Genomic DNA, 11,367 nt, shown 5'->3' with positions numbered 1-11,367 from the left:
AAACAACATTGGCTATATTCCTGTGCAAACTAAATTCCGGACTTTCCAACATATTTTTGGCTACATTATTCAATCTTACAAAATCCAGTTTACGGAGAGCAGTGAAAACAGCCCGTCGAGCTCTTATGGAAAATTTTGTTCCCTACCATCTTGGTTTTCAACATGTGACTCGGGAAGAACTAATTCAAGACCACACTCGTCCTCTTGCTGCGTCTCTCTTTGGAACTTCTGGAAAGGAAGCAATACTGGTCCTTGACGGAACATACATATACATTGAAAAGAGTTCGAACTTTCATTTTCAAAGAAGATCCTACAATGTACACAAAGGCAGGCCTCTTTTAAAACCAATGGTGATTGTATCAACATCTGGTTACTTCGTATCTGTTCTTGGTCCATACCTTGCTGACAGTAAAAACAATGATTCATCCATACTTAATCATATCATTAGGACCAATGTAGAAGACATTCAGAAATGGATCCAAGAAGATGACATTTTTATTGTTGACCGAGGGTTTAGAGATGCGATTCGTCTTCTTCAAGATCTTGGTATCCAAGCAGAAATGCCCAAGTTCATGATAAAAGGCCAAAAACAACTGTCCACAGAAGATGCGAATTCGAGTAGACTAGTGACCAAAGTAAGCAACTCTCTCTTCAATTTATTTACTTTCTGAACTAGATATGCACTGTGCATCTAACACTATTCTGCTTAAATGTAAATCAAAAGTTAACACGTTGTATTAATGTATGTGCATATATACTAGCATATACAGGTTGATTAGTCTAAATGAAGATAATTGCTTTAATTTAGGTTCGATGGGTAGTGGAATCAGCTAACGCTCGCATCAAGAGATGGAAATACCTGGAGAAAGTGCTTCCTACGAACCAGATCCCTTATATTGGAGATTATGTTAGGATAATTTGTGCCATCTCCAATAGGTTTCTGCCTCCTCTATCCTCAGGTATATTACCTGGTTTTAAATATTAAGGTTTGCATCCCGTAAAAATAAGTAACTAATGTCACATACACATAATTATGTGTACATACATGTATATCAATAATATAAATGTGACAGTTACTGTTTGTTTTTATTGTGTCTGTCTGATGGTTTTAGCTCAAGAGGATGATTCAGCAGTTGCTGTGAGAATGTTGCAGCTCAGTCACCAGGTCAACAGTCTGAAGGAGCGTGTTGAGGCAGAAGAGTTGGATGGTAGGAAATCCTCTGTGTGGATTGATGCATCTACATTACATGACTATCCAAAGCTCACAGAACAACAACTCCGTGAAATGACCTGTGGTTCGTACCAACTCAAACTTTCGAGGTGCTATATTAAGGAACATATTGATGGAAATCATGACATTCTCATACACAGAGAGGATCGTCACCTTTTGAAAGTACAAATGCAAAGTAGGCATGTATCATCCAAAGCACACATATTGTGGATCTCCTTCAATGAGACAGAGGTAAATGCATTAACAGTTACTGGTAGTTAAAAATACTAATTGCTAATGTTACAGTTCATTGTAGCAAGCTGATTAATCGTAACATTTAATACCTCTTGTGCTTATTCAATTCAGGTTACAGCATGGTATTGTCGATGTAAAACAGGTGCACGAGTAGTTGGGGTGTGCGCACACATTGCTGCAGTACTTTGGTACCTGGGATATGCAAGGCACATCCAGGACTCCAAGAACATTGGTGTAAGAAACTGGGCAGAATATGTTGAGGATGCAGCCAATGTGCCAGAGGTGATAGATACATCTGATAGTGATGACAGCATTATTGAAGAATGAACATTTTGTTACTGGGGGGTTCTTGATGTACATGTAATCTTGATAACTTTGAATTCATCAATTTTCAGTGTATTACCTTATGCTGTAAATGTATGTGAAATTAGGAATTTATCTCACATAAGAGCAAACTGAACAAGTATCATTATTAGATATCATTTTATTGGCATTTGAGGTGGGTGACATGCCAGTCGCTAACCTCAAGTCTCAGTTGAAAACCACTGTAAATAATGAATGAAGTGTTCTTCAAAAGTGACATTTGTAAAATTCCCCTACATGTTATTTTGTAACAGTTTATTTTATTTTAAAAAGAATATCAAAAGGGTTTCACCTTTTTTTTCTTTTTAAAAAAAATATTTTTTAAAATTTTTCTTATCTACTGATTAGTCATTTTTATTAGTTTATTCTGTGATTAAACTGATTACTTGCAATCTAATTATTTTTCTTACAAATTGCACTGTAAAGAAACTTCTACAGATAAGTTATTTATATACCGGTACATGTCATTCCAAGTCTAAATATGTGAATATCATATATGCAGAATGTGAGATGCAAAGCTGTACATTATGTGTACCAAATTAATGAAATGTACTGTATATATATATATTTTTTTTACAATTTTATTGTCTTAAACAAAATGTATTAACGTTATGTTGTATAACGGTATTGACTTGTGATTACCTGATTGAAAATCCATATGACATAATTATATGTTTTACTGGTCAGTACCTCAGTATGCGAGTTAAGGTTCTGTGGAGCATGCAGTATAATCAATTTAAGGTGGTATGGGACACTTCCATTTTCTGACGTATTGTTTATCGAAATAAAGAATAAAAACCAGTATAATTATATAAGTACCGTAGTTTCTTTCCCAATATTGTCACCTAACAGCGTGGTGTAGTGGGTTATAGGGTTTAATTTACTATGAATCTATAAGTCATGAGTTGATTCCTGCTAGGGTTTTTACCTCCTAATATTTTTAAAAGTTTTTTTTGTTAAAAAAATAACAGTTAATTAAAGCTAAAAGTCTGTACTATCTATGATTTAAATTAAATCAATTTTGGAGATAAGGCCATTTTTGATGCTTAGTGGCCCTAGTCCTTTACAGACCCTGAAACGTACTACTATACCAAAAAAGTGTGCGACTTACGTGCAAGAAACGTTTCGTGTTAAGCGTTTCGTGTGAATCGTGAAGCGTTTCGTGTATACCGTTTAGCGTTTCGGCAAAGCGTGCAGAGTTTCGGACAAAGCGTGTAAATCGTTTCGACCAAAGCGTGCGAGAACTATGTGAAACGTTCATCAGATTTCATTCGGAACTCTCTGACAATTTTTTTTCAAAATGGCGCCCGTGTTTTACATTACATGTACTTTAAACTGTTTGTAATTGGCAAAACTCTTTTGTAGGTATTTACATGAAAAAAAATCTAGAGGAAATGATATACTTATCTTTTTACAAAATTGAATTTATTTATTTTTATTTATTAAATTTATTTTTAACAAACAAAAGAAAGGTATATATGCATTAAAAGACGACTAGTTACAGAGTACATGTATATATAACGTTTTTATACGATGTTTCAGTACTGGTCCAGTCGTTTTACCGGTAACGAATATTTGCCAGTATCGAATAATTTTTAGAAAAATTACTAGTGGAAGACGAAGTTGAGGTTTTAAAAAATCCTAGCTAGGTAATTATAAAACAAAAATAAATAGTCTATCAGTGCGTGAAGTTGTTTGCCACTTTGTGTTTTGGAGAGGATTTATATAGGCTTTGCCTGTTGCCTAATCCATTTGATTACTCAATAAAATATGTTTAAATTAAGTTGTTTGCCATTTGCACGATTATTTCCCGAATTGTTTACAAATTAAAAATGTGACCCAGATATGAGCTGCCGGAAGATCAAAGCAGAAAAAACGAAAGTGTGAAAACAATTAAACCTAACTATTAAAATAAGTTTGTTATTGATCCCTATTTAGTGGATAATTAGTAAATATAATTCATCTAAAAAGATAATGCATCATATCAAATAATAATGGAGCTTTGAATGAAATTACGACTTCAAATAGAACCACGTGTAGTTTTCCTAGTTTCGGTTCAGTGCGACAGAAGTATTATTTGGCTGCATATATTGATAGATATACGGGAAAAACAAACGAAAATGACAACTACTTATCATCAATTACTATTATAAAGTGTTTGTATGAAAATTCAATATTATAAAGTAACGCAAATGAAAACTGTTCAAGTCCAGTTTTAATTTGACGGGAAAACGGTATGATAAAAATAACGATCATATTATTTGTTTAAAAGACATATTCCCACAATTGTTTTTCCTTTTTCATTTATAAGTCCATTAACATGTACCTCTAGTATATTTTTGAAATTAATTCGCCTCAAAATATTCGGTCAGAAGTGATAAAGGGCGCTTAATTTGATACTGGGAAACGAATTCGAAACTAGGAAAATGGAGGGGGTGTTGAAATTACTTCCTTTATATTTTCGGAAGTTTGATACTACAGTTTAGAAGGACAAAGAAACGCGATTTAAACATAAAATAAAAACATCTGGAATTCCGATAATAATAGTTGCATGCACGACGAAACCGCATACTGATTCGTTACCGGTAAAATGACTGTACAATATTACAATTCGCTATACATAATAACTATTAAATACAATTAGCAAAACATGATTTCTATTGGAACAAGCCTTTAGTTAATCAACTTTAACTTACACGAGCATGTTTTGATAAGCTTGTATTTTTTTTTATATTTATTTACATCGATAACTCTTACTAAGACCATTCGGCTTTGTACAAGCGGCACACATAACCTCGGACATCGGGTGAGACCTGCACCTGGCTGAACCTGTCAATCAAACTCTGTGTTTTTGTTTTCATTGGATGGTCAAGCGTCTCTTTTTTTGTCAATAGCCAATGGAAAAATTAATGACTTCAAGGTAATCGGAATCAGTATTTGTTGAAGCACACAATTTAAATGATAGAAAATTTATTAATTATTTGAACAAAATTAAATGTAAACATAGAAAGAAAACATACTGATCATTTCTATGAATTGCGGGAAGTAAGTTCTTTGGAATCCCAATTATAGATATTTTTACAAGTAATTAGTGTAGTGATTGTGGACTTATTCTATGTACGGGCTGTTTATAGCCCGTGACGTCACCAAGCGGGAGTTCCAGCACGAGATGCTTTAACCGCCAGTTGGAGATCTGCAGCCGGAGAATACAGACGCCTGACGTGTTTAGGTACCGCTGGACCGGCGAGTCCAGCGGTACCGGACCTACGGATTATTATTATTGTAAAACATATTAACTCAATAAATACTACATTGGCGCCCAACTCGAGGCCCTGGACTTGCCGGATATTCCGAGGAAAATTTTTTTTCCCGTACAGTAAGCTGTAGACTTGCTGATAGTTCGTGTTGAGGCCGCCATTTTGGAGGCCACCGCGTGGTCGAATAACTTGCCAAGTAACGTGAATTTTTCCATTTCTGCAAAGTTAATTCTTAACTAGACTGACATTCCAGTGTTTGTGCTAGATTTCGTCGGACATTGTTGCACTTGTATTTTTCACTGTTTTTGTGTTGACCACGTGCCATCAAGTGCACTATTTTGCAATGAACAATACGTTAGAAAATGCTTTTGCGGACTTAGGGTTAGGTGATAGTGATAGCGATGACATGATCACGCCCGTAGGTCCAATCGGGCGTGCGTCTCGCAAGCATAGTTATGACCCCTATGGTAGGCTAAGTGACGGGGAGGCTGTGCATTATGACACTCCTCAACCATCGGGGAGGGCCCATATGTTTGAAGACCCTGACAGTGATTAGGAAGGCTATCTCAGTTTTGGTAGTGGGACCGAGTTCCTCAGGAGCCATAAGAGGGGGGTTGGCGTTGCTTATAATGGCCGTGGTGTTGGTCAAGCAGCGTTGCAGGGTAGTCATACATTATATTCTGGTGTTAGTCAGGGATCGGTAGTTACATGTAGCTCACCTGTTAAGGGTCACGACTTTGCTCCACCCAGTGATAATTTTTGTGACCGCATATTGCACGATTCTTATGTGTCCCCTATCCCTGGGAGACCTTCAACAGTCCAAAGTGCTAGTGCCACACCCGAGTCCAAGAGTCACTTTGTTATTACCCCACAAACCCTACCATCAGCCAGTGATGTATTGCAATCCAATACCCTAGTCTTTGATTCCCAACCCACCCAAGGTCAGCAGCTCCACTCCTCCCCTCCAGCTGGGCCCGCACCTAGCCCTCGGGAAGTCGACATGCCAATCCAAGGGGGGGGGGGGGCTCTTTAGGGACTATGCACCCAGACCAGGGGGATGCTCATGTTGCCCCACGCTCTGCCCAGTTGTCTGATTTGCAGGCACAGGGCTCTGCGACCCAGACCCCCACCACCCAGGGACATAATGTTGCAGTATCAAGCGGGGGGACCCCCTCTGCAGCGCACTTGTACCAGACGCATGTACACCTGGGCAATGCCCAGACTACACACTATCCCTACGCCCCCGGTTGTCGACCTGAGGTGAGCCAGGATGGAACCCCACTATGTTTGTTCATGCCTAAAGCCAATAACTTTGGTTACCCTGCACCTGTGGTGCTACCCCAACCTTATTATTTTAGAGAGGAGGGGGGAGGTAGAGTAGCCGAAGTTCAATCACATGTGTATGAGCCAAGGGAAACCCAGGTACACTTTGGGACCCCCAGCCCATACGCCCACAGCAACAGCAACCTAATGGCCCTATCTCCCGGGACCTCTCACCAGATTTGCCGTTTTCTGTTGGGCAGAGGCCATCAAGTGCTGTATGGCCAGACCTGCCGAGTTTAAGTTTCTCGACTCCCACTCCCCATGCCCAGCAGCAACCCGCTGAGCACACCCTCGCCCAAGTCACATCGGGGGGACCTTGTAGGCATACTTCACGCAGTCATGGTTGGGACACACCAACACCTCGTAGTAAGCTGAAGTACAAGGACCTGCGGTATGATGGCAAATCCAGCTGGAAGGCATTCCTGCACAAGTTCATGAGACTCTCGCAGAACCAGCAGTGGACCAAGGTGGAACAACATGACCAGTTTTGCTTATCCCTGGAGGGTCCGGCCAGTGACTACTACACTCTTTTATTGGAAGTCACTCCCCATCTACGTTTCCGTGACATCCTGAAGAAGTTTGATAAGCGATTCGGCACTTCGGCGCCTGACCTGACCCACCAGCTTAACTTCCAGTCAGCATTACAGAGTAGTGATGAGTCCCTGAAGGAGTGGGCAGATCGTGTACTTGTATTGGCCACCCGAGCTTTCCCCCAGCTGCCAGATATCCACACTCAGGCCATACCCCTGCCTGTGTTATGGTGCGAAGGATGTGGACGCCGGCCTGTACGCCTTGGACGGTAACCCTAAGACTGTGGAGGAGGCACTGGACCGGATGCATTGTTACCAGCACTCGCGGCGGAGAAGGCCCTCTCAGCATGTGACAGCGAGACAGATGGCGGAAGATGACCAGACAGTGGAATCTAGGAGAGAAGCAGACGAGGAGAGTAGGAAAATGCAAGAATGGCACAGACGCATTTGTCAATTAGAGGAAGCTGTTGAAGAGATGAGAACCCCAGTTAAGCCCGAGAATAGTGAGATACAGGACTTGTGGAGCCGGGTGTACGATTTGGAGATGGTGCTCAAGGAGACGACCAGTAGGTCGGGTACCCCACCGCCTTCTGCGAGAGAGGAAGCAGGCCTGTGCTTCCAGTGCAGAGAGATTGGATACTTCTGCAGGGATTGCCCTCTGGATGCTAGACAGAAGTCGGAAGGAAGTGTTAGTGGGGACTGGGATAGCCCAGGTCCAACCGAGGTGCCTGTCCGGCGGAGGACTATAGCAGAGGACCCCAGTTTAGGAGCAGAGCCGCTATCGAGAGTCAGCTTATTAGAACGGTACGCATGATGACACCCGATAGAAGTGACAGAACAGAAACGCCCCCTGTGGATGGTTGTACCACGGAGCAGACTTCCCGGAAGTCAGGTTCCAACCCACTGGTGGTGGAGGTGCGTTCCTGTATGAAGAGCAGGAGGGAACACAGTGGACTTAAGGTGCAATTTGAGAGCTCACCTTCGCCTGATCTGTTCTCCAATGGAGAATCTGAGGTTCCAGGGAGCAGAGTGTCAGCCCCTGCAGACTGGAGTGCAGAGTGCAAGGTGCGGCCACGTGAGGAACTCGCTGTCGAGTCTGAGTGCCCTGATGTCGTGGACTGCAATGGAGAGGACTCGATGGGGGTTGTTAAATGTGGGGGATGTGGCGAAGCTGAGAGCGAGATCCGGGAGTTGAGGGGAAAAGTGCAGCTGCTAGAGAAGACTCTCAAGGAAGTACTTGACTCAACTCGGCTTGGGACCCAGATGACTGGCCTCCCCAGAAGGCATCCTGGCCCAAGGACAAGCAACTGTTTTAAGTGTGGGAAGTCTGGCCATTTTCGGAGAGAATGTCGCACTTATGTCAGACGGAAGACGGAAGGAAGTGCTGGAGACGATTGTCCTCTGCCTTACCGTGGTGCCCGTCGAGCAGTTGCAGATACAAAGACACAGATGGGCAGTTCACAGCCCATGGAAAGCGGGCAGCTTCGCACTGTGTGCCGGCTGACCCGGGATAAGATGAACCGTTTGAGGAAGCCCCCTGCAGGTGACCCATGTGTGGATCAGGACACCTCTGGTGCCGTTATCGGGTGCAGGAGGAAGCGTGGTAGGCGAAGGGTGCGACGCAAGAGGCTGAAAGCTGCGGTCTTGGGAAATGGTGAAGTTACCCCGACCGACAGAAATCCGGGGCGACAAATGCAGCGCAGTAAGGAGATCCCTACGGAATCCAGATGCCCTGAGGCCATGGTGGACTTGGTGGATGACTCCGTGCCCCAGAATCAGGGAGCAGTCTCGCGGGATGAAGATCTGTATGTTCAGGCTGCCACTACAGTTAAGCCGAGAATTATGGAGAGCAGCCCTGAGGTAGCGAAGGAGTATTTTAAAATTCCTGCCAGAGGACAGCACCAAGGAGAGGCAACAAACTCGGAGTACCCCAGTCCTGGCGTCCTGATAGAAGTGATGGATGTACCACCGAGACCCTCTTTGCCCTCAGAATTGCGTACGGCATGTCTTGTTGACCAGACATAGCGGAGCTGCCCTTCCCGGACTGAACCAGCAACCCAAAACGACTTGGACCGTCCCTGGATTTTCCTTTGTGTGTGTGTGTGTCGGCCCTTGTCGTGGAGATGGGCCCTGCCCTTCTGACTTGCTATCCCGACTGTTGCCGGGATGGCTTTCCCACTTCCTAGTTTTTCGGAAGTTCTGTTAGCACCAGACGTGACCTACTCCTCTCAAAGAAAACGGAGGGGAGTGTAGTGATTGTGGACTTATTCTATGTACGGGCTGTTTATAGCCCGTGACGTCACCAAGCGGGAGTTCCAGCACGAGATGCTTTTACCGCCAGTTGGAGATCTGCAGCCGGAGAATACAGACGCCTGACGTGTTTAGGACGAGGCGACCGGCGAGTCCAGCGGTACCGGACCTACGGATTATTATTATTGTAAAACATAATTAACTCAATAAATACTACATTATTTTAATTATTTAAACCACTGTTAACGGAAAACAAGAGGTCTTAGAAGTAATTAACGCACAGGGATTTGCCTACAATGTACACAGTCATGCAATTAATTATTATGGGAATCTTTACATATGGTACTAAATTCAAATAGATCATGATAATCTATACACTGTACGCCGTTATACATGTACATGTAAGGAGCGCCGGTAATATATACGAAGATTAAGTCAAAAATTTAAATCATTTTTATTTCTTGTTCTTTTCAATACAATGTTAAATTACTTTGGCAAAAAAATCCGAAATAGTAATTACAACTTTCTTTTTTGTTTTAATCATTTGAATTTTTTCTGAGGTACATGAATATGTACAGAACATATTTATTTACGCGAATGATAGGACATAGGAAAACATTATCGGATGTTTGTATAACATTGTTTTCTAACGAATGTGACTAATTTAATTTTAAATATTTTTTCCACAGTTTCAATGTAAATAACATCAGATTTATTTACTGTTTGTATTTTTACATCGTATTCTCTGAAACCAATAAAAATACTAATGTTACAAGAAATATCAAATCCCGCCGAATACTGAAAACCCGATTTCAGTTTGTAATCATACGGATTTTATTTTTGGTATTGACTATTGAGTTACGGTAACATTTTTTCTGGATGATTTTTTTATTTATTATTTTATGTAGTAAAAGCACCATTCCAATTGTTACTCAATTAACATAACAATTGATGACCCAGGGCTATATATGTTCTGAACTGTGTGCGCTGAAGCGACACAAGATTCTCGGTCGCACGTGGCGATTGAATTAACACAGACTGACCGAATAAACAAACGGGTGGGAAAGTGAAACAAAATGTTACACATAAGAAGAAGCCACCAAAAATGATTTTCGACAGATCTTGATGTCGTTTTGCCAATCAAAAAAACAAAAATACAGCGCGAGCTCCTGTCAGCGGGGCGGGAGGAGGAGGAAGGGGGGGGGGGGGGGCAGCAATGAGTTCGCTTCCACAATGAAACGAACATGTAGGAAAACTACAGAAGTGGTTAATATGTGACAGATAGAATCTAATCTAAAGTTGTTTAAAACTCATGTGAATATTCTTTTTAAATAATCATCGAATGCCTCAACTCAGGACATTCTTTTATCGTGCTAGCACCTACCGCAAACATGTAACATGGAACTTTGATTATAATTTGATTTGATTTTTAAACTACCTTGTACGCTATCGTATACATCAATGCTTAATCAACTGTACAAATAAAATAAATCTATTTTTTCACCTTAAACCAATGTAATAGTTGATAGAGTAATCCGGCAGGGAGGCATAGTTACAATTACAACAGGGCCTACTTCCAATTCTCTATTAAGAATATCAGCATGTCAACATGTTTTGGCTGTAGGGAAGCTCTTTGACCAGTCACAATATCAAAACCTCCGCCTTTTTTTTCGTGTTTGGAACGATTACAATTGCAACAGTCATTTTCAAATTAAATCAGAATTTTGGAATCCCGAGCCTGTAATAAAATTCCAAGTCTGATCAATTAAACTGGTTTACCGGTATTAAAAAATGTAAAGCACTACACTATGTTTTTGTCCAAGCACTGCAAAACACAGAATACCGGTTTTGTTTTGCAGTCCTAACCTTTTTTTTTTACTTCGTTGCATTTTTCTCAGAATCTGAATGATGATTTTTTTGTATATGTTATGTATGCACTCCATTTTATAAACATTAGAGCAGTTGAAATTTCGTTAAATTTCGTGCACTTTTAATGAAATTTTTTCAATGTGAAAAATTCGTTACAGAAATATTTAAAAAAAAAATACGTTAAGATATCATCAACGAGGTCGTACGTTTTTCGTATTTCGTTACAGCCGTACATTCGTAATACTGTGTTCGTTAAAGACGACAATTTTAGTTTTATATTGGGACTTAGCTAGGATATTTATAGAATTCA

At 41.0% G+C, this 11,367-nt stretch overlaps 1 protein-coding gene across 1 annotated transcript; it reads left to right on the top strand.

Moving 5' to 3' along the window:
• LOC128174359 (uncharacterized) lies at positions 1–1,792 on the top strand. Its single transcript, XM_052839927.1, has 4 exons — positions 1–635; positions 809–959; positions 1,113–1,462; positions 1,577–1,792. Exons 1-4 carry the CDS (start codon positions 126–128, stop codon positions 1,790–1,792), a joined length of 1,227 nt encoding a protein of 408 aa, XP_052695887.1. The 5' UTR covers positions 1–125.
• The last annotated feature ends 9,575 nt before the right edge of the window (positions 1,793–11,367 follow it).

Source organism: Crassostrea angulata, chromosome 2 (genome assembly GCF_025612915.1).
Source record: "Crassostrea angulata isolate pt1a10 chromosome 2, ASM2561291v2, whole genome shotgun sequence".
Taxonomy (NCBI): Eukaryota; Metazoa; Mollusca; class Bivalvia; order Ostreida; family Ostreidae; genus Magallana; species Magallana angulata.
The sequence above is the reverse complement of the archived record's forward strand: the minus strand, read 5'-3'. Positions and strand labels throughout refer to the sequence as shown.

Bases quoted from the DNA above. Each gene is read 5' to 3' on its own strand.
- LOC128174359 (XM_052839927.1), top strand. From the start codon at position 126: ATGGAAAATTTTGTTCCCTACCATCTTGGTTTTCAACATGTGACTCGG. The intron at 636-808 runs GTAAGCAACTCT...GCTTTAATTTAG, and splicing joins CGAGTAGACTAGTGACCAAA to GTTCGATGGGTAGTGGAATC. The intron at 1,463-1,576 runs GTAAATGCATTA...TATTCAATTCAG, and splicing joins TCTCCTTCAATGAGACAGAG to GTTACAGCATGGTATTGTCG.